Source organism: Lissotriton vulgaris, chromosome 7 (genome assembly GCF_964263255.1).
Source record: "Lissotriton vulgaris chromosome 7, aLisVul1.2, whole genome shotgun sequence".
Lineage (NCBI taxonomy): Eukaryota > Metazoa > Chordata > Amphibia > Caudata > Salamandridae > Lissotriton > Lissotriton vulgaris.
This window is the reverse complement of record NC_141695.1, coordinates 595,393,626-595,417,654: the sequence shown is the minus strand read 5'-3', so window position 1 is coordinate 595,417,654 and position 24,029 is coordinate 595,393,626. Positions and strand designations below refer to the sequence as shown.

General features: G+C 48.3%; 1 protein-coding gene across 4 annotated transcripts in view; it reads right to left on the bottom strand.

Annotated features, from left to right (window-relative positions):
• RNF157 (ring finger protein 157) overlaps positions 1-24,029 on the bottom strand; it is a 548,807-nt gene that overhangs the window by 367,057 nt on the left and 157,721 nt on the right. For all 4 annotated transcript variants that reach the window (XM_086930701.1, XM_086930704.1, XM_086930702.1 and 1 more), the window contains exon 4: positions 12,746-12,892. In XM_086930701.1, coding sequence (XP_086786827.1) covers positions 12,746-12,892 — 147 coding nt within the window. The remainder of the gene's footprint in view (positions 1-12,745; positions 12,893-24,029) is intronic.

Sequence of the window (24,029 nt, the reverse complement as noted above, 5' to 3'; positions counted from 1 at the left end):
GCAGCTCAACGTCGTGGTTAGCCGCAGCTCGCTCGATCAGAGCATTAAAGGCTGCCGAGTCCTCCGTCGGGGACGTCTTGGCCGCAAAGAGTTGCGTGTCCTGACCCGATTGCGGGTCCTCCGTGTCGCCTCCGGCGGACCAAGGGGCACGCTCCTCCTCCGGATCCGAGTACGCCGGATAGGTGTACTCGGCATCGTCTTCGTCCACATCGCCTGCGGGGGAATGCGTTGGCGAGAGTCCCAGGGCTTGTGGGGACACAGGTTCCACCAGAGTCGAAGAGTCTGCAGAGTCCCTTTTGTTTTTGAGAGGGATCTTGAAATGCTCCAACGCCGGCTCCGTCGTGATCTTCCTCTTGAGGAGAGACAGTTTTCCGGTGTTGGCGTCGATGATTACCTCACGACGTTCTTCCTCAGCAAGCGGCTGGAGCCGAAGCTTCGACGCCACCAAGGTAGCTTTCGGCGTCAGTACCTCCTTCGAGTGTCCGCCCTGTGTCGACGCGAAGGCCTTCGGCGCCGTCTTGGGTGGTAGGGTGAAACGAATAGGCGTTTGCCCCTTCGCAGGCTTAGGCGGGAGCTTAAGCGCCACAGCGTCCTGAGCGGGAACCACACTGTCCTTTCGGATCCGCTGCAGGGATTCCGCTACCTTCATCGTTAAGGCCGGAGAGGGCTTGACCGGTCCGAGCGACCCCCCGTCGTCGAGAGCCTGATCGCCGGCAGCCACCTTCTTCGGAGCCGACGCCCCATGGCCATGAGCGTCGTCGCCCTGACGCTTCCTCGGAGCCTTTTTCGGGTCCGCGACCCCTTTCGAAGCCGACGCAGACGCGTCGGACGATTTCGCCTTCGGCACCGAGGGCTTCGGGTCGGCCATTTTGGCGTGGCTCTTAGAGTCGGCCATTTTGACTTTCTTGGAAGTTGACGCCTCCAGAACCTTCTTGACCATCTCAACTTTCGCTTTCGGTTTCGCATCCGAGGGTGCGGGACCAGTCGGCTTCACTTTCGTTTTCTTCGAAGTAAGCGATGGTTCACAAATGTCCGTGACCGGGCCCAAAGGCGGGGACGTAGGACTCAGTCAGATCTTGGGTAAGGCCCGAAGGCGATCCCTCGACCTGGGCCGTATGAAGGGGACTAACCCCTGAGTCAGTTTGGGGATGCTCCTCCTCCGAGCTATCTCCCATCGTGGTAAAAGCCTGATAGTCGTCCCCTACCTCGTCGGTGACTTCGGCAAAGTTCTCCTCACCCGCGTCGTAGGTCTCCCCTTCGGATGCGGGATTAGAGTCCGAACCTTGCACGTTGTCTTCGTCCTCGACAGATTCTTGAAAAATGTCATCTGGTGGGGGCGCCGCAGCTGATAACTTAGCCTGGAGCCTATGGGCTCGACGAATCTTTAAAGTCTTCTTGCTCCGGAACTTCGAGCACGCCATGCAGGCGTCTTCGCGGTGATCCGGTGACAAGCAGGTATTGCACACCGGGTGCACATCGAGGTGTGAGTATTTAGAGTTACACACCGGGCACTTCTTAAACGGAGTCCGCTCCATAGCAAGAGTGTAGTGTAGGCCCGTCCGCGCCGAAAGCACGTGGAAGGGCAGCAAGAGATCGGGGCTGAGAGTCAGGAAGAAACCCGAACGCAACTATACCGACGCCCAGCCTAAAGACCTTTTGGTCTCGAGTAGAAGTTGAACAACTATCGGTTCCGACAGAGGGAACCGAAACACATCCGAACCCAATGGCGGAAAAAAACAATCTGGGGATGGAGGCGATGCCCATGCGCACTGTAGTCCAGGGGAGGAGCCACCTATCTCGTGATACTTCGAAGACTCTTCCAGGACAACAATGTGCAATCATCCGGACCCAACACTAGGTGGCGATCTATGCACAGATATGAATTCAGCAGCCCACATGCCTCGAACTTATAGGGAGTAAACCCCTCTGCCTTGGTGTTATGGAGGCACTAGTTCTATGGCAGTTTTGAGATGGGGCATCTTAAACCCTCTATTAAGAAGCTCAAGGTATTCTGGGATTTGGGTGTGTGTATGGGGTGGGATGCTTGGTAGAGTTGAGATGTGTTCTAAACAATAACCCCGCAAGGACCTATCTGTTTGAGGTGATTTCCTCCAGTCGTGGGTGGTAATTATGAAGTCTCCCCCCCCCCCTCCTCCCCCAACAGCTGTTGTATGATCGAGGGGGGTTTAAGAGGGGGAAAGTCAGTGCTTGGAAGTAGAGGCTGCCCTTGTCAGGGGCTCCACTACCTCTTCCCTTGTTAGAAGTATTGCCCCTGAAAGATCACTGTGTAGAGCCTCTACTCCATTGATGATGGTAGGTTTGCCCCTGCCTCTGCTATGATTAAGCCTGGTGGGGAGAGGTGTTCTTGGATCCCCCCGTACTGTTGCGAATGAACACTCTGGTGAATGGCGTCTCCAAGGCACCCATGCACTTTATGATGTTGGTATCCTTTTTAATTTTTTTCAGCGTCTCATCAACCTGCAGCCTAAAGAGATATTCGCCAACGAACTACAGGTTGATAAGCTGCTGAAGGACCTCTTGCTAGAAGTTGGATATGTGAAGGCAAGATTGACGGTGGAGTATGCCAGAGTTGTTCACTCCCCTGATATCGGCAACATCAAGAGTGCTGCGTATAGTGACGTTGGAAATGCTCTTTCCTTCCGTCACAAGTTCCTTGCCCCTCCTGAACTGCTAAAAAAGTTGTTGGGTGAGTTCCTCCAATTCATACAACTGAGCCCCACCATACCTTGCAACAAGGCCTACAGAACTGGTATTCTGCCAGCATGTAGCTGCCCTGACTACTACCCTATAGCAGCTATACACTAGATCTCTTTTATAAGGTGGTGGGGAGTTACCTCTGGCTTACGCAGAGGCCCATTTACCAGCAGTGTGCACCATCAGAGAGTCAGGGGGGATACTTGGCCCTTGATGTATAAGGGGTCGGATGGCGAGGGGTAAACTTCTCTACTCAGGATGTAACTACCATGCCTTTGGCCAGCTTAGCAAAAATATCAGGGGCCTTCTTAAGCATCCCCTTTAGCATAAGAATAATCTGGAAGGATCGCTCTAATTTAGAAAGTGTTTGGAAGAGGAAATCCTCCTTTTCATGTAGGATGTACATATCTACCCTATGGTAGGTAGCTTCACGTTGTATTTGCCTTATGGTATGTGGTGGTATCTAGGGGTGGGCGGAATTTGCGAAATGGTAAAAATTCTCCGCGAACACGCAGAAATTCCGCAAACACACGGAATTGCTTGTACGCGATGCTTTTCTTCTGTTCGCGATAGCGGTTTGCGTGCTCGGAGAGAAATATCTTGCGAACACGCATTTTGAGAACGTTAACAAGCAAAACCTTCTGCAAAACTGCGGAATGCAGAATTTTGGGTAATTTTGCGTTCTCCGCGGAACGCGAAATTAACCAAATTCCGCACCTGGAACGGAATTTACCACCCAGGCCTAGTGGTATCATCAGGGGTGAAGCTATAATAGACACTTGCTCTAAATCTAGATTGCTTATGTCAGTATCGTAGTCCTTCCATGGGTCATCGCTAGGGTGAGGGTAGAGAGTATCCTCATAGTCGTGTGAAGGGCTGTATGGGCTCTCCTGCTCTAAATAGGAGTGTGGCCCCTGAGAGGAATCTAGGAGATGAAGAGGAAGAGAAGGAGGAGGTGGTGGAGGAGGCAGAGGTGGGGGTAGTGGAGGAGATGAGGGAGGGGAGCAAAAGGAGAAGGACTAATATCAATGTCCTTAGCCTCTTTGGGGTTGGTAAGGTCTCTGAAAGAGGTTATCCCACAAAGGTAAATTGCCTCTTCTTTGGCAACGTGTCTGCAGTCTCTGATGGAGGGATCTTGGCTGTTATTTTCTCTGTTCTACAGTGAATGAACAGCCCCTTGTGCTTTTTGTCAAGGGATTCCTGTAGATTCTTGAGAATAGACCCCTCAAGAGTCACGGATCCAATTGTGGAAGAAGCTCTCGATGTTGGTGCTTTTATGGATGCTGAAGCATTCTTGGCACAGAGAGGGACTGCTTCCCTGAAGAGGTCACATGGTGCTTCAGCAGATTGTCTGTGCATCCTGATGTGGGCCCAATGCCTGTCCATGTGCGATACCGAAGAGCCTATATTTACACTAAAAGAAAAGGTAAGAAGCACCCTCAACGTTGTTGTGCTCTGGGAAGAGGCAAACAATGCATACACTGTGGAGATTCCAAAATTGGGTTTGTTCCATGACTTACCAGGCAAAGGTATTCTCTGGTGTTGAAGACAGAAGATCAAGGGCACAGAGCTGTGGAAGGGCACCCTAAGGGTTGAGGACCTGATGTTACACAACGGTCTCCGAAGTATGTTGGAGTTGAGGATATATCGGAATCAATACAATGACACATTTTTCCTGAAGCAGGAATAGAGGGAAATCCGTGAGGACCCAAATCATGAATGCGGCACCTGGAATTCCTATTAGAACACGTCCGAACTAGATGATGAAGAAAAACAATCTAACAATGGAGTCTGTGCCCATGCACATTGCCAACTAAGGCAGGAGTCACACACTACTTTGGGACTCAAAAATACTTTTTCGAACAAAAGCAAATTGCAAAGTCTGAGCACGACACTTGAATGCAAGAGAAAGCAGAGCATGTGTGCCTACAGACACATATTATAAACATCGATTTTACTGAACAAAAAGCTCTTTATTTAGGTTGTGAATGAAAAGGCTAGTCCTGAATCCCTGACAACGTCCCCTGAACTTCCAGCTAATTGTATAATATCATTCAGGAGTGTTAATGTGGTAAAATAAATCAAATTATGGATCCTGGTCTTAATCGCCATATTGGAGGATAACTGGAATGTGATTGCCAAGGAGTAGAGATTGGCCACTTTCTCTGTTTAAAAGACTGCTTTACAGGAAATGTCATTGAAGGCAATACTTAAGTCTACCTCTTTTTAGGGAGGTTACTGGCTACCTAGAATAAATAAAGTGACAAGATAGCGGACTATATACATCAAAGAAATCATCCATAGTTTCTCCAGGAATGACATTGTTGCAACAACTTTGATGCAGTCATGCGTAGTGACTCTATTGAAAAAATCTTGCCCTGAGACCGATCCAAAAAACTTCCATCCTACCACAATGGTTACTCGATCCTTAAAGAAGGTAGTTGAAACACAATTGTAGGAGTATGTGCAGCAAAAGGTTATCCTTTGTGATGCACGATCAAGCTTCCATTCTCAAAGAGGAAAAAGAGACTACCCTGATTGAGGCACAACTACCAGTCGGAACATAGCAGACTCTCGGGACCCAGCACTCTTGCCTATTATCAGCTTTTGTCACCCTTGTTATGTTATGTTGCTTTGCATAGCGCATTAATCACCTGAGAGGGTGTCCAGGTGCTTTCGCAGGTTTGTAGGTGTGTGTGTGGTCCACAAGGTGCTTATACAAAGAGCCAGATCTTCTACTTCTTTGCGAACTCAAGAAGGGAGGATGAGGCTCTGAAGTGTTGAGGGCGGTCATTCCATGTCTTAGGGAGATGTAGGAAAATGAGTGAACCCCAGGTTTGCTTTTTCAGATGTGGGGAATGTGTACGAGTGAGGTACTACGTAGGTGATTGGTGGGTTGGTGAAAGTGTATCCGGCTGTTCAGGTATTCTTGCCTTGTGTTGTGTAGGGTTTTGTATGCGTGTGTGAGAAAATTGAATTGGCTGCGTTTATGAATGGGGAGCCAGTGAAGATTACTGAAGTGCGGTGTGATGTGGTTGTGGCGTGGGGGTCGAGAAGGAGTCTTGCAGCGATGTTCTGAATGGTCTAGAGTCTGTAGGAGTTCGTAGGAGATTCCAGCGTAGAGAGTTTTTCGTCATCTAGCCTGCTGGTGATAAGCGCATGTATGACGGGCCATTTGATGTTCTGAGGCAACCATTTGAAGATTGTTTGCAGCATGCATCGGATGTGGAAGCAGGAGGTGCATGCACACTGCGTTGACTTGAGCCGTCATGTTAATCGAGTTAGCGGTTAAAAAGACAGGTGAAGACTGTACCAGTGCCAAAGGATTTGCAAAAGTAGAGAGCAAAAACCCACCAATAATTTTCTTTTCAAAATTCAAAGAATAGTAATCTTCATTCCATAACCCTTTTCAGTACTCATTCAACAAATAATCACTTTGGAGTCTTCTGTTGCTTAATGTTGATCCAAATTTTAATTAATCATTGTTTTCCATTAGAAGCAGTTAATGCAGCTCAGCCCATGCACATCAACCATACTCCAGGCCATAAAATAATCCTGCGAGGCCCTGGAGGGACGAATAGATGGGGTGGGAGCAGAGGTATACCTTATTAGCCACAACCTGCGAAAAGTGACAGAGTGCATGATGGAGGTCAAGACCCGAGTATCCTCCACTGAAAAAGAGCTTACCGTCCTGACAGTAGATTTCACAGCGGGAAAGTGACAGAGTCCTGGAGGTGTCCCGAAGCGCACACAGTACTGTTGGAGTCCAACAAGGTGAAGATATTCACATATTACACTCTTCGAGTGCAACAATACAGGCGCACTTCCACACCAGTGGAGGTCAAGCTCAGAGCAATACAGATTAAATAAATGCTAATGTACCCTGTGAAACTGAAGGTCATTTTCCAGGGAAAGCCCCTGCTTTTTGACAACCCAGGAGCAGCCTAGAGATGGGTGGAGGAGACCGCCTAAACAACCCCCCCCCCCAATCAAGCACAACTTGGCTGATCATCAAGAAAAGGACTTAAACTCCTGGAGGGCAGCACTTCCACAACATACCAGGAAGAAAGGTAAACCTAGGCGAGCACCCTTGATGTCTATCCTATCAGAGTAGACGCACCCAAAGGCCACAGACCTGACAGCGAGAGGGGGGCAGGAGACCCCAGAGACACTCAGGGACCCAAACCGGAGCATAGAGTTTCCCCTTGGGGTGCAGCTTCCCCAATAGATCAGACATGAGCGGCGACAATGATGGCAACTGGACCACTAGAGTAATTGTGAAACGCGAAGGGGGAATCATAACGTGAAGTTGGAGGCCACACAATGCATAAAATTATTGAAATATATAAAAGGTGAGGAGTGGGAGGGGGGCGTGGTTGCTTTGTGGACCCAAGATATTCTCTTAGCTGTGCTGAGAACCCCAGAACCCAAGATACCTAATGACACAATCTACACTGGGTGACACTGATCGCTTGACACTGCTATCCTGAAATGTTAATGATCTGTCCATTAAACATGGTCAAAAGAGGGGTTGTCACACAGTACATCATGAGGCACATACCAGATATAGTACTCCTCCAGGAGACACACTTGGTGGGACACCACAGCCCATGCCACAATGGAGTCCAATACACTGTGCTTGCATGTGCGGGATATATCAGAGGATCATAGGATGTCGTAATTTTATCAAATAAGAACCTCCTGTTCCAAGTGGTAAAGACCTGGCAGTACACACAGGGTAGATTGGTAGCCATGCTGGGTTCCAAAGGCAGAAAAACCTTGCCTAGGAGTGTACACTCTACCCGTCTCCATCAACTTGTGCTTTACGCCTTAAGTCACATGCTATTAGAAACGCAAAATACACGTAGTTGGGGGTAACTTCAACATGGTCATGGACGCAGTGCTGTATAAGTCTGCCTTGGGACTGCTGCGGGCGCGCATCCAGTGCTCTGTCACTATTTGCATCCACCCTGGGACTCTCAGATGAGTGGACAACCTGTCAAACACTGAATATGTCAAACACTGAATAGGGAGTGCTCTTATTTCGCCGGGCCCACATGTCATTTTCTCGTATTGACTATGCTCTTGTTCCATCTACAGAATGCCCGACCACTATTGAGGCCAAATATTTACAGAGAGGCATCTCCAATCAACCAAAATTAGGATTACATTAGGGGCTGTCCCCTCCACCCCCCCAGAGAGGTCACAATTGGAGGTTAAACAGTTGGGATCTCCAGGACATTAAGTGGTGTCAGAGCTTTGCAGAGATTCCTCCTTATACTTCAACAACAACATTGTGAGTACAGTGGGCTCACTCAGGGTGGTCTGGGAGGCATAAAAAACAGTGCTCCCGGACTGAGACCAAAATGTTATATCCGGCAAAAAAAAGAAAAGAAAAAAAACAGAGAGGAGCGCTTGGTTACTCATGAGCAAGAGCTGCAGGATACATAGGAGGCCTATAAAACCAAAGCGGTCCAGGTGTCACAGCATTGCATAAAGGCACAAGCAACGGAATACCATATGCTCACACACGACTTGGCAAAAAAAAAAAAAAAAAAAAAAAAAACTTTCTAGCAACATAATGAAAACTGTAAAAAGTTGGGGATAAGGCAGGTCACCTTTTAACGTGGCTCAGCAGAACATTGACGGCAAATAGATGGGTGGGGGAGTTTGAATTGCCAGATGGGACTTTCTTCACGACCGATGGTGAAACTGTGGAACGCTTTTCTCCGTATTATCGGGACCGGTACAGTAAGAGGCGATCAGCATGAGGTAATGATGTCAGGGCCTGCCTAGTGGAGCTTCCACTTCTGTGCCTACAGGCAGTAGACTGTACCTGCCTAGAACATGTCCTTTCCTTCAAGGAACTCAAAGAGGTGGCAACCCTCACGCCATTTGGGCCTGGCGCTTTCCCCGGCTGCATACCAACGTAGTTCTATAAACAGACTGTCGGCAGTGGGACCCCCATATAATGGCATACTGGAAGAGGAGAGACCTGTAAGAGCTCCATATTTATGTAGGGCAACAATCATAGTCACACCTAAGCAGGGGAAGCCGCCGGAAGCCGCCCAACCACTGTGCCTCATACAGACCGATTTTCCTCCTCAACGTGGAAGTTAAGATCCTTACAAAAGAGCTGCCACTCCGTCTGGGCAGGGTCATTACGACCCTGGCGCACAGAGACCAGACAGCTTAATGCTGGGTAGGGCAGCCCTTCAGAGCCTGCAGCATTTCCACACCTGGCTAGACTACCTCTGGGACACACACGAGCATGCGGCCATCTTCGCACTGGATGCGTAGAAGGCCTTCAATTCCATCAGCCACCTCCGGCCATTGATCCACTCGCTAAAAAAGTGGAAGATCACGGTCTTTAATCATGTTGATGACTTTCAGATCATCTTCCATCTCGACTCCGCCAACGCTGAAACAGATTTTCAAGCAGTGATGCTCCATGTACAGCTGTGGATGAATCACAACCAACTCAAACTGAACCCAGGGAAAACGGAACTCATCCAGCCAGGTAACAGCGTGGCTCATTGGGGCCCACAGTTCTGGCCAACCGAGCTGGGTTCCTCTCTGGCTCCCTCAGGCTCGGTGAAGAGCCTAGGGGTGATCATCGGCTCAGATCTTTCCCTTAAAGCCCATGTGGGGACAGTGATCTCGTCCAGCATGTTTCAGCTGTGAAAAATCTGCTAGATCTCTCATCTGCTCTCGCACACGGCACTGGTACAAGTTGTGATCTCCGGGTACTATACCGCCTCCACTTCTCCAATTCCCTCTACCTAGGCCTACTCCAGTCATTGCTCCACTGCCTTCAAATTGTGGAAAACCAGACAGCAAGATTAATTCATAAAACACCGAAATGGCAATCAGCTAGGCCCTTGCTGCGCAAATTGCACTGGTTACCAATCGAACAAAGGGTCGCCTTCAAGACTGGCTGCTTAATATTCAAAGCCCTTTACTGTAACAGCCTGCATTTTCTGAAAGCCATCATTGTGAAGCACTGTCCGGCACGTAATCTTCGCTCGGCCTATTTACACCTACTGGCCTCCCCTACTATCACTGCGAGGAATATATTACTGCATCTCACAGAGCAGATGACCTCCTTACTGGCAGCCCTGTCGGTGTTTTGGGCCTTCCAAAGATACGCAGGATACAAGATCAAATGGAGCAAATCTATCCTGTAATAGATGGGTAGCTGTCCACCCCCCCACCCACCCTCTTACCCCCTCCCCACCCCAGCTGCGATTCCTCTGGAAGTCATGGTCTTGACTGAGAGTTTCGGTTACTTGTGAATCGAGATCACACAATGCCCTGCCCCTTTCTGAGGTGATGAGGACCGTTGGTGGCACCTACCCGGTCAATGATGTCTAAAGCGGCACTGATTACGTTACCTACGTTTCTATATGTGCTCCAAAACGCTCCCTGGATGGTGCCAGAAACCTTTTAAGATCTAGTGGAGGGAACCTTGCGCAGCCTTCTCTGGTATGGTGGGGCTCCGTGAATCGTGCTCCATAACCTTAAGAGATCTGTATACAATGGCAGTATCACACTGTCAGACCTCAGAGCGTTTTACTGGGCCGCCGAGCTGCAAGCAACAAACTAATGGAGTCACACACCTAGGGATGACCCGGCAGACTAGGGTATAAAGATATTGAACGGCAGGAAAATCCCACATACACTATGTTTCTGGCAGACCCTTCCAGTCCCCCTTGCTGGGACCAAAATAGGTCTATCTTGGAGCCTAAGACAAAGCAATTGCATACATGGGCTCCCACTGTTGGTGGGGAGTCAGTTACCAGAACTGAGGAAGCTAAAAGGATGAGAGCCTGGGATCTCAACCCTCTGAGATCTATCTGGATGAGAGAGCACAAAATCCTTCCAATAACTACAAGAGGAATATGAACTACAAGATTCTCAACGGTTTAGATATCTACAGATCCAACACACTATGAGATAAAGTGTGCCCCATGAGGGGCACTGGAGGACGGCAGCCTGTTATACTCAGAGGGAATGCCCTCTAAAGCTGAATCATACACTTCCCACACGCTCAAACAATAGACTTGACAATATGTCCCCTTTGAACTAAATGGGAGGCAAATGTAGGTCCCTTGAAGGATGTGGACTGGGAGGTAGCCCTAATGCACCTCCAGGAGCTTGAGACTTACACAGCTAGAAGTCCTACATAGGGTTTATTAACACTGATACCAGCTATTTAAAATGGCCAAGGCACAATCATCCAATTGGCTTGAGATGTGGAGAGGGAGTGGGTTCTTCTTACACATGATTTGGGGCTGCCCCCTCTTACTAATGTACTGGCAGGCAGTGACCTCAAGATTGATATTCATTCTGGGAGCGCATGTTGCTTGCACCTCCCACTCCTCAAACTGGGCATCCCAGGCGATATAGATCTACCTAGGAAACAGCTTCTTTTCTGCATGCTGAGTTTCATCCTGACAAAACGAAACATTACGAAAACTAGGGCACCCCAACTCCCCCCACATCGAGCCAATAAGACACCGGCATGACATCCTGCATGGAGGAAGAGAGTGTTGTATACACTGCAAGAGGTTACCCGACATATTCAACAAAGTGTGGGGGCCCTGCAGCAACTACAATAGTCTGGGCTCGGAATCTAGCAGTTGTCTGAATACCTAGACGAGAGAAGGGGACAACCAAGAACCTCCCATCAAAACCTAGCCTGATGGGAAGGGTGGGTCCCTGTCAGAGGCCGGGCCCTTTACTGCCAACATTGCCACCATGAGCTATATAGTACCACACCGGGAAAGACCTCTGTAACTGTGTGAAACGTATGCAAATTGTACATGTTACGGTGGTGAGTTACTTGTTGATGATGTTGCACAAGAAAAAAAAAACAAGAAAAACTGTTCAAAAAATATTATCATAGCTATCTCTTCCTTAGGGTGGACGAGGTGGATATAGAGCTTAAGAAAAGGTGAAAACGTTGTGGGTCTTCTTCAATATGTGCCTTTCAAGGGATAGCCTGGATAGCTATGCTATTCAGCCAAGAGTCTCCTTAATCTGCTCTGAAATACACCCCATCTTGTATCTTTGGAAGACAGGTCAACTACTGCAAGAGCCAGAACTGGTTCAAATATTGATTATGCATCGATCGTGTATTAGCGGAGACATTTAAAGCCAATGTCCACAAGTTGCAAGTCCTTCAGAACGCAGCAGTAAGAGCACTCATGTCCTGAATTATGGCGCATGTCATTGAAGCCAGTGAACAATTGCACTGGTTGTCGGTGGCCTCTCTAATCACATTATAAATACTCAAACTTACAAACAAATCACTTGACGGTAAAGCACCTGAATACCTAAAGCAAAGTATTGTCTGAGATAGCTTTGAAAATAGCATGCAAATATTTGATGGTGACCCTTTAAGTGACGTTCAAAAGACAAGGGATAAATCCTTCCCAGATAATACCAGCACGCTGTGGAATACTCTGCCAGGAGTGAGGAGATTTTTAGAACAACGTCTACTGTTAGGAAAGCTCTAAAGAACCATCTTTTTTTAGTAAACTTTGTCTCGATGACTAGTTGCTATCATGAGTTTTTGGCACTCTAAAAATTTGATTTTGTCGCTACTGTTGAGCACGGAGAAGAAGAGAGGGACAAGAGAGGAGGACTGAGGGCAGTGCTTCTGGGAGGAGGGGAAGGAGGGTGGGGAATGGATGACTAGGAGAAAGGGAGGAGGGAGAAAGGAGACAGGAGGAGAAAAGAAGGAATAAGTGGAGTAACAAAGGAGGAGTAGAATGGAAGGAGGATGCGGGGGGACAACGGAAGAAGGGAGGAGGAGGAGCTGGAAGGAATGAGGCAGTGGTACAAGAAATAAAGGGAGGAGAAGAAAGACCAGAACAGGACACATTCAAAGTTAGCCTGTGGAGAACTACTTTGCCTGCCTTTCCCTCAAATCATAAATATGTGCAATTGTGTATTGCAAACGTATGCATAAAGCACAGTGTATCACACTTATAATCACTCCTTTCAGCTCCTGATGTACCCATACCTTGCTACTCCATTCTGGAAGTCCTCTGTAGCCTGGTAGTAAATGGTGATAGCCACACGGGCATCTGTGTCAAAGGTGAACTCCACATTGTAGGAAACCTTTGCCTTGCTCAGTTCTTCACCAGGTGTCTTCACTTCCTCACTGCACCTAGGAAACATAAGAATGAAAAAGTGTATTTTCTATAATCAAAACCATCTTCCATGGAAATCTTTTTCAGCCTGTCATTAAGGCTCCTGGATCACCTTCGAAATGTTCTAGATAATAGATGAATGTTATATTCTCCTTATAGACGAATAAAGGGGGAAAGCCTAGTTGTTTCTAAATGTCATCAAAACTCAAGAGATGGCACTGTGGTACTTTAATAAATTTTACATGCTACTCATGTTTTAGGTTGCATATAAAAAAACAAAGCATTTTATTTTTCTTGTATTTCTACTGGTGAATGTCGACAATTCCAAAGAACTGTATTTGTGGATTACTGGAAATCACTGGAATAAACCTAGAAAACGACATATGTACTGGTGGACTGTTTATATATGCAAGGTGGGGCCATTCCTTGCTCTATCTGACGTGAAGTGTGTCAGTCCCATCCTATGGTTGTATGCGAGGTACATCACCTGAAAAAGTCAGCAACAATCTCCTAGAAGTACTGTAGGTCTGCCTTGGAAAACGATCTGCCATGCCTGTTGAGAGAGGGACGCTGGCGGTACCCTGGTAGGAGGGGTCTACACAGTGGAGAAGCCCTGCTGTAACCGCCTGATGGAGGAGCTACACAGAGAAGTGGACTGACCATGAAAACTGAAGTGAGACTGCACCACCAGCGAAAATGGTGTTGAAGGGAGACTGTGGTGGGCCCATGCTGCCTAATGCGTGTACCGGTCACCTCGACCTAGACATCTCGGTTTGTTCGGGCTGTCACTGTGCACTACGGGAACCCTGATTACATGGACCCACTCATGTTCTGCCCAGAAACTGGAGTGCCCACAACCTAGAACATCAGGATTATTTACTCCTGTATAACCACAAACCGTTTTTTCTAGTACACACATTTCACGTTTACTCTGGTATAGGTTATGTGGGTATTGCATTAAGTATACTTGTAAGTATTTGTTAAACTTATGGATGCCTTCTTTAGATTTCAAACCAAAAGACGTAAAAGGTTTGCCATAAAGAGTCTTTTATTCAACTCCAACTCAGCACAATTCCCTAGGTGTTCACAAAGAGGCTCACTGTAATGCTATCCCATCTCTGTATGCAGTTGTGCACCTATGCCATTACCCCAACAACTGCTAAAACAGCACAGAGACAACCACAGACCAATAGTTAATGTGCACCACCATTCACCACTTGGGGTTTTCCATACACTCCACCAAGCCTTAGCTAGTTCCTTGCCACATACTTCAGTTTACAGGAGAGGTGCTGCATTCTTCTCTGGGTATGGGCACTAAGTGCACTGAAAAAGAAAACACACTAAAGCTAACAATTACCCATTTAAGATCAAGACCACACCCCTCGGCATAGTGGTTTTAGATGTTCCAAGGCCTTAATGCTTCTGGCAATCATTTAATTTTACTGGCTTATCCACGAAAATGAGGTTTGGGAATAAACTTCAAGAGTGAAGCTCACAGGGGGGCGTGGCCAGCAGCATGGCGGACTAGACGTGTCCGACTGGAGCTCCGTGTGCCTGCCAGTGCTCCTGTTTAAACCCTGTGCTCAAATTTGAAATCCTGGTCCACCTTAGCGAGGGTCGAGTGTGCAGACGTTACACAACAGAGGCGAAGATTCCTGACGGCGGAAAATCGCTGCGGCGAGGCCGATAAAGACGAGAGCTGTGCGGAGGACTCGGGGACAAAATGGCGCAACTGGGGATCGTGCAGACTTCGAGAGGCGTGCGCCCTGCCTAGGGGCGCTGATCGGGGGCGCCACACCACGAAGGGAGACAGCGAGGTGGTGAGCCCCGGGGGCTCTGCCGGGGTCTCCCCCTCCCGTGCTTGCAGGTTTGGAATGCGGCGGGTGGCGCTGATGGGCCGACGCCTGGGATGTGCGTGCGGCCTCCTACCCCCACCATTGTGAGAGAGCGGCTACAGGACTCTCCCTGCCTGAACATCTCCTTTTTGCGGCAGTGGAACCGAGGACCGCACGTACGAACCCGGACTGAGAGGCAGTGACCCAGTAGCATCGGGTAGCCCGCTAGGTGGCTGATAGGCACAGCTGTGTTCGCGCTGATGGCGTGGAGCAGCAGGGCGAGCCCTTCGGATCAGTCACCCGGTGAGCGCACTTAGGAGCAGAAGCCTTGCCAGATTGGAGCACGCGAGGGCTGAGGAGGCAAGTGCGACCCCCGCTGAATTCTGAGGCGACCCGCAAGGAAGCGGGTGAATCAGAGGGACCTCTTGGGAAAAAGTCAGACCTGAGGCTGCCTCGGGAAGGGGATAAACGACTGCAAGAGGGGTAAGGAGCATCAACGGAGGGACTGGAGCGACCGCAGGGGGTGTGGAAGACATCTGGACAGAACCTGGCGCGCCCCCCCCCCCCCCCCCCCCCCCCCCCCAGCCCCTTGTGCTACCGCTCTGTGATCGGAGAAGCGGATGAACATGCAACTGGGGGCCCAGCTGATATAACACTGGACGCTTTGAACTCTGCAGTGGCGGTGTGGTGTGTGGTGGTTCCCCTGTGACATTGAGGCGGCGCCCCTGGTTGAGTGACCTGTTGCGGGCGGCGCGAGGGGCCACACAGCGAGCCCCACCGAAAGCCGCATTGTGAAGAGACGCCTCCCAATGACAAAAGAAACCTGCGTCACCCGGGCCGCAGCGTGCGACTGTGGGGGAAGCTAGAGACCGGTCGGACGGCGGGCAGTCCCTGCCGCGGACCACCAGTGGTTGGGTGCTCACATCATCAAGGGGACACACTGGCTCCCGGCACGTGAAGATATGTATGCCCGGGAGATCACAGATATGTCGGGGTAGACGTCTCCCAGGCACAGTGCAGGTGGGCTCACGTGAAGATACTGGCCAGAGGCGCGACAACACCAGGCATGCCTCCTCAAAGCGCAGAGCTCTGGGACGCCGGAGGCCCCACGGTCCATACCACCTCTGTGGTCTTGCTGCACCCAGCAGTAATAGTTCCTGATGGCATGAGACAAGGACCCCAAAACTCAGCGTCAGGGCAAGACGGACAAGTTTCGCAAAATCCTGCCTACGTCGGAACGCCCTGCCCTCGCCTCCGCGGACGAACTGGACAACAATGTTAACTTCCGGGCGATCCAGTCTTCTAGGGAGGCACTCGAAGGTAAAATAGACACAATTAAAATTGATGTTAACCTGCTCCATCAAGACCTGTGGGACATCTCTGAAAAAGTCACACACACTGAGCAGCACAAATCGGAGCTTGAAGACACTGCACATACACTCCAGGGAGAGGTCACAGCCCTGACAGCGGCCATGAAGGATTTATTATGGAGAGTTGACGATGCTGAAAATAGAGCCCGGAGAAACAACCTCCGCTTTCTTTGCTTTCCAGAGGCCGTGGAGGGATCGGACACAGGCGCCTACCTGCATACGTGGCTGTTGGACGTACTCCCTGGTGCGCAGTTTTCACCCTGCTTTGTAATCAAATGAGCGCCCAGAATGTCGGGGACCCGACCACCGCCGGGGGCCCCACCTTGCCCGCTGATTGCAAGGTTTCTTAATTACCAAGACAGGCACCTCATCCTCAGGGAAATCAGACGCAACGGGGGAAATACGGCTGGACAATACCAAAATCATGGTGTTCCCGGATTACTCACGAGAGGTGCAAAAGCAGCGCAAGATGTTCGACTAAGTGAAAGTTAAACTACAGCAGTTACAAATCACATGTATGTTTTTTTTTATTTAATATATTTGTATTCATTTTCAATTAACAACTGGCATATAATACAGTATTATAGTTATTCATTATATGTCACTGCCATCTTTATCGTCCCAATATTAACACCAAAATGGCTCAAAGACTACACTGCAAAAGAAGAGATGTAAGAATGCACTCCTTCCCTTTAAATATTGCAAATGATACTGGTGTAGCCAACTAATTTGTGTGCAAACAGGACTGTGAACTGTCCCCTTAATTTCACAGTGCTATACAAAGCGTTGAGAAAAGGTATGTGACATTCCGCACCGATCTGTCGCACTACTGAATAGGAATTTATCCTCACAACAGGCCATTTCTTATATGGTAATCACATAGTTACTCGAAACCGTAATTTTATCCTTGCTTCATTCCAAAGTTCCAGGACTTGTCTGGACTCACCCTGCAAAAACGTAGAACCTTTCGACCCATCACTGCTCATCTACAACAGCGCAATATTTCCGCATGGACAATAAACTATACCAGTTACGATCCCTGACGGAGGCCTGACACTCACTTGGTGTGGATCCTCCTACGGAGCGGAATGACACAGAAGGCCCCAAGATGGAAATGGATGGCTCCAAGCCCCGATGGCGCCAACAGGGCCGAAGACGTCAGCCTAGGACACCCCCTGCTGCAGAAATCACAAAAGGGCCAGCATCGACAGAGCTGGCTTCATCTCAACCTGGTTGAACTTTACGATATTAAATGGCCGACTGATTGTTTGTTCTATGCCCTGGGCTGTTGGCGGGAGGGGGTCTTTTCGAATCTGGGCCATCTACCCCAATTTACCACACTTCCAATCACCTATGGATGATGGACAATATGTTACTGTTTTCCTTTTTCAAATTTTCTATTTCTGGGGGGGGGGGGGGGTTCATGGTGAGGGCTCCAGTGTTTCTTGTCCACCTTCCTTTCAGGGTTAGCGTAGGTCCATGCCGTCTGGGCGGGGAACATCCTTTTCAACGCAACTTTTACGACTCATGCCTTTACACCGCAAGTTTTACAACGCATGTCATTACAACGCATTGCGCTGGGGGGCGCTCTAGGATAGGGAATAGATTTAATTTACTATCCAACACCTTCCCGACTATCCACGGGGACTGGAGTTGGAATAGTAAATTAAACTATTCACTATCCAGCACCCCTCAACACTATGCGTTGTAACAGCATGCATTGTAAAACTTACGATGTAAAGGCATGCGCAGTAAAAGCATGCGTTGTAATGTCAAACAACCCATCTGGGCACCGTAGACGAGATATTACCCCACACCTTAATAGTATCGGGTCCAGCGCCCCACCATTGCTTTTGACACTGTTACCATGGTGAATGCCTACTACCAAGCTTAAAATACTCCCCCTAAATGTGAGAGGTCTTAATAACCCGGTGAAACGAAGAGCAGTTCTCATGTGTCTGGAACATACCCAAGCAGATATCTGCCTGTTGCAGGAAACGCACCTTTTGTCTAAAGATTGTCACCGCCTCCGGTCCCGGAAGTTCCCAACTCAGTTCTTTTTCTCAGGTCCAACTAAAACAGCCGTGGTTGCTATTCTGGTAGCCCAGCGGTTTAAAGGGGAGGTCTTACACAAAGAGACTGAGATAAAGGGTAGACTATTGACTTGTAAATTAGCCATAAGTGGTTTAACACTCACCATTGGCTCAGTGTACACTCCAAATGATGGCCAAGAACGGTTCTTACACTACGCTCTTATGGAAGCAACAGCCACACCCAATCGTCACATTCTTCTAGGGGGAAGATCTAAATCTGGTTCTTGACAACACCCTCGACAGATCATGTCAACGCACGCATTAGACAGGCGCCTTTTCCACAGGGGGTCTGCCCTGTTTACATTACATAGTGTTAAGCGACCTATGGCGTAACTTCCTCCCCCAAAGCCACGAATACTCTACTATTCCAATGCACATAAGACGTACGCCAGGTTGGATTATCTGCTGGCATCCGCGCCTGTACACGCTCTAACGACGGAGGTAGAAATAGGAGTCGCCTCCCTCTCAGATCATGCCCCTGTGACAGCTGTTCCTTCCCTCCCACCTACCCACCAGCCTCCTAGAACATGGCGCCTCAGGGATACACTACTGCATCGCAAAGAAGTGGTTAAGCAGGTACATCGCGTCATCACTGACTACCGCTCTCACAATGATAACACCGACACCACTTTTGCAACGCAATGGGCGGACCTAAAAGCAGTCATTAGGAGGTAGTTAATAGCCATCTCAGCTGCAGCCAATCTGGAGTGTAGGCGCAAGCGGGAAGAACTCACCCAACAAACCAGAGAGCTAGAGCAGATGCATCAGAAGACGGGAGCCCCCCGAGTGTGGAGGCAACTTAAAGCCATGCGTCAACAACTTGCAGCGCTCGACCAGGATAGGGTGGAATTTGCGGCCTTGCAACTGCGACACGCTTTTTATATAGGGGGAGATAGGTGCAGGCGCCTTCTTGCTCATAAGCTACGCGTGACCAGGCAAAAGCATAGGGTACAGGAAATTCGCCGGGGGGGATGGTGAACGTGTCTTGGAGGAAAGAGACATCGCCAAGGCATTTTGCGACTTTTACGCCAACCTCTCCACTAGCTCTCCACTAGAGAGCTCAATTGGGGTAGCCTTCCTCGACTCCATCACTCTACCCGCTTTGACTAATGTTCAAGCCGACCACCCTGATAGAGACATCGGAAAAGAAGCAGTCATTGCTGCCATTGCGCGCCTCAAACTAGCGAAAGCACGGGACGGATGGCTTCTCTGCCATTTTTTATAAAACGTTCTGTGCCCAGATTGCCCCTCTCCTCACTCAACTTTTTAATTCCTTCGCGGATTCCGGTGCAATCCTGGGAGATCTCCTGTAGGCCTCCATAGCGGTGATCCCCAAACCAGGAAAAGACAAGACTCAGCGTGGGGCATACCGCCCTATCTTCCTTCTAAATATAGATCTTAAATTATATACAGGGATTCTAACCACCCGCCTTGCCTGATTTCGTAGATCTGGATCAGGCGGGCTTTATCCCTGAACGCCAAACCTCTGACAACACGAAACGAGCCCTGCACCTTATCGAAAAAGCCACACGCACACAGAGAGAATACATGATGCTCGCTATCGACGCCGAAAAGGCGTTCAATAGGGTCCACTGGCCTTATCTGGAGCAAGTTCTGGAACGAATGGGGTTGAGCGAGAAATTCTGCACATATGTCTTGAATTGCTATAAATTCCAGATGGCTACAGTTTGTGTACAAGGACACATATCCTCCGGATTTACTGTTGAGAGAGGTACAAGGCAGGGGTGCCCTTTATCTCCCATCCTTTTCGCTCTTTATATAGAACCACTGGCCCAAAAGATGCGGCACAACCCGTCGATCACCGGGATTAAATTTGGCGGTTATACCCATACGATCAGTCTCTACGCTGATGTCTTGATCTCAATATCTAACCCACGGAGCGCGCTACCGGCATGCCTAGGGGACTTCGATCTTTTTGCACGGATTGCCGGGTTCAAGGTGAATACGGACAAGTCGATTGCCCTAGCTCTATCTCTAACGCGCTTCTCCTGGGAACATCTGCAAAGCCTGTTCCCCATTCAATGGGCAACAGACGCGATCCCAAACTTGGGGATCCAGTTGGCCTCCTCTCTTTCGAAAACAACTATTACTAACTGCACGCTCCTGCGACAAAAAATCCGTTGAGAACTGGGACTATGGAAACATTACCCCCTATCGCGGCTAGGCAAAGTAGCCGTAGTCAAGATGACCATTCTGCTCCAGATGCTCTATCTGTTCCGTACTATTCCTCTCAGGCCGCCTTCAGGCTGAATACAGCAGACACACAATCAGAACTTGCCCAGTTCATCTGGAACAGTCGGAAACAGCGCCTAAAACAGAGGCTAATGACACTCTTCTCCCCCCCCCACGCACGACAGATAAAAAGCGAATAGCCGATTTATACAAGATGTTACAGGCCAGATACACTCACACTTAAAGCTCCGTGCGGGCACACTGGGAGAGGGAATTAGGCAGGACACTCAGACAAAGAATGGGAGGGAATATACTATAGAGCGTGTCACTCAGCCTAACACATGGGACTCACTGAAACGCTCACAAAGATAGCGACCTACTGATATTATACCCCTGAGCATCTCCATGCAATGGACCACACTCGAGAAGCGGCATGTTAGCGGGGCTGCGAACACGTAGGCACTTTGGTACACTTATTGTGGGAGCGCGTCCACCTCCAACCCTATTAGAAACAAGTGCTGGACGAAGTAAATAAACACTTTGATACAAAAATTCCACGATTTCCTACATATGTCCTTTTGGGCCTCCCAAATCCCCTGACCTACCCACTGTGCTCCCGCAGAGGCCGCCAGATAGCAATTGCGCTAGGCTCAGCGATGCAGAAGTATACTCACACATTGGCGTAACTCCCACATCCCAACCTTCACAGACTGGCTACACCACCTTTGTCATGTACTTGGAATGGAGAAACTGACAATAGCGGGGGGAGGGATCCAAATATAGTGAACTGTGGCAGCCCTTTCTGTACATATTAGCCTCTGAATTCCGGGAAGTTACCTACCCCCGGTATCCCCGCTTACTATGCCTCTGTGATACGCAACAGGCGGAATAGAGTTTGAGACTGGATATAGTTTAGATTGCTTAGGTGGTGGACTTGGAACACGGGTGGTGGGTGGGAAGGGGAAGAGGAGGGTTTATGATGTTTTCATACTGTTATGTTTTTTCTTGCTAATTATATTACAGGGAAGGTTTTTCAATCTTGGCACGGACACATTATCGCACTAAAGGAACTGGCCTACACCTTCAGGGTCATGAATTCAACATTGTTAATGGCATGATGGCTAAACCTGCATGAGTGTTTCTGTATGTGATAAAACAACTTCAATAAAAGATTTAACCATAAAAATTAGTGAATACTTGAACTAATTTAAATCAGAATGGTCCGTTAGACGCAGTGTCACAATTAAGTGTACGTACACGATACGATGAGGCTGCTGGCAGCGGTTGTTCAGGTAATCTGTATACGACCATACACTTCGAAGCTTGGAAATGTGAATAGTAGCAGTTTGGAGGTTTAAGCGAGAGGCAATTCTGGGTATATTTTGTAGAGGCTGGAGGGGCGCTACGCCAGAGTTCTGGTAATAATATGCAGTTTATAACTCTGAACTGGGAGTAAGGGGTATCGCAGAGTGGATAGGGTTTTTGGCACTTGTTCGTTTTTTACATTTGGGTTTGGGGTGGATTTGTGATATTATGGGGTTGACGATGTTTATACTATGAAATATTTAGCACATAGTAATAATTAGTTTGGCACATTTTGATGAGTTGCTTTTGTTATCTGTTTCGGTAACCCCTGACGAAGAACCTTTGGGTTTGAAATGCATTGGGTGGAACGTTATGAACCAGCTCAATTAGTATGATTCATGTACACTTGCCGCGTTTCTAAATCTGGATGGATTGGAGGTGGCATTTGAAAATGTTTATTAAATCATCAACATGGAACTACGCTGTCTCTGCTTCCAACTATTTTTTTTATTATTTGACAAACATTTTTTCTGGTTTTGGTGCTCTTCTTGAGCAGCAGATTCAAAAGGGCAAGTAAAAAGTAACTTACCTTCAGGAACAATATACCTAGTGTATACTGTTACTTCTCGTAGATTCCTCACCTTATGATTGTCTGCCATGCACCACACTGGATCTGGAAACTTTCTCCAGTGCCACAAGACCTGCCCGGGATGCAACTAAAATAGGTCACATCAACTAGCATGCTTGCATCAGTTCAGGTACTCTTTCTGTGCCCAATCAAGGTGTTTAAAGAGGAAGTGAGAGCATATAAATGCCAGTGAGAATAACGGCAGACAACCCACTGCACACAACTGGGATCTTATTAATAATATCACTAACTCAGAGGCAGAGGGGAGGAAGGTAGTGAGGAATCTGCAGAAGATTTAAGATCAACCAGAAATGTTATTTCAGTAAGTAATTTATTCTTGTGATGGATATTCTTCCTGTAGATTCCTCCCTCTAAGAACGAATCCCAAATCAATAACCTCTGGTAGGTGGGACTGTGTAGTGATCATTAACCAAAGAAATCAGGAAAACAGCCTTGGCTAAATACCCATCACTGCAAGCCAAAGGTGTGAGAAAATAATGCTTAGCAAAAAGATGTAAGGATAACAGCATGCCATCCAGCAAATATCAGCTACCAAAACACCCCTGGAGAGACCAGCAGAAGGTGCCACGTCCCCATGGAGTAGGCATAAATGCCAGTCAAAGGGTCTTTGTTGGCCAAGGCACAGTGGTTCTAAAGGCTAACACAATATTAGATAATGCACTTTAGCTCCATTGAAGCTCATTAAGAGGTCATCCGGAAACTCTGTCCTGTTGTGAGCAGTCACTAGAATAAGACATTGCTCACCAGGGGTGGAGTCTATTGTCCAGTCTACATTGTTATTTCTCCTCTTTGGTAAGGTGAGGAGGGAGAGAGGAAGGATGAGAGATTGATGGATTGGCTCATGCAAAAGGTGGACAACTTTTTGGAGACATGCAGGGCACGAAAACAGTTTTCAGTACTAGTAGATTAATTGGGCAACAGTGCATTGGTTCCAATAGACCTGCAATGAGAAACGCGAGGGTGAATTCAAATCCCACTGAGGAAACATGAATGGAGTGGGAGGAAAAAGTAAAGCAAACCTTTCAGAAAGAGTGACAGGAGGGCAACTTCAACGAAGATGGTTGGTCAGGGAGGCGCACAAAAGTAGAGAGGGCAATCAAATAGTCTCCTGCCAAGCCCTGTTGGGCAAAAAATACATACTGAGAAGCACAGAATATCAGAGGCAGGAGACCCAAACCTTCCGATTCACACCGCTCAACAAACTTATTCTAGCAGCCCGCATAAATGGATTTTCTGGCAGGTTTCTAGACAGCCAAGCGGACATCTAACTGGTCATTGCGTAAGTGGCATGGAAGAGGAGATGAAAGATGCTTTGAGGTAGCAGATACAGCAGAGTGTGGCGGGGACTGAAGCAGCTGCTTTTGATTTAAGTATCTCTGAATCCACCCCTGTCCCGAGAGGAGTGATAAATCTGCTGGAGTGTTTGGATTGGTTGCAACAGGACTGTTGTGCCTTGTAGAAGCCCCATATACTCTTACAATATTTGTGGATCTTTTTCCTGGTTAGGCAAGACCCTGCTAGCAATTGCATATCTGTTGTTCTAAGGAGTTGTTCACTGTCAAAGAACATGTTCATTGAAGTGGCTTGAACAACTTCCAAGAAGCATTTGGAGCTCATACATGCATAGTGGCACAGAGTACCATCATTGGCCATAAAGCGAGCAACTGTATCAGCAGAGTTCAAGCCACACTTTAGGATTTGGGTGTGCC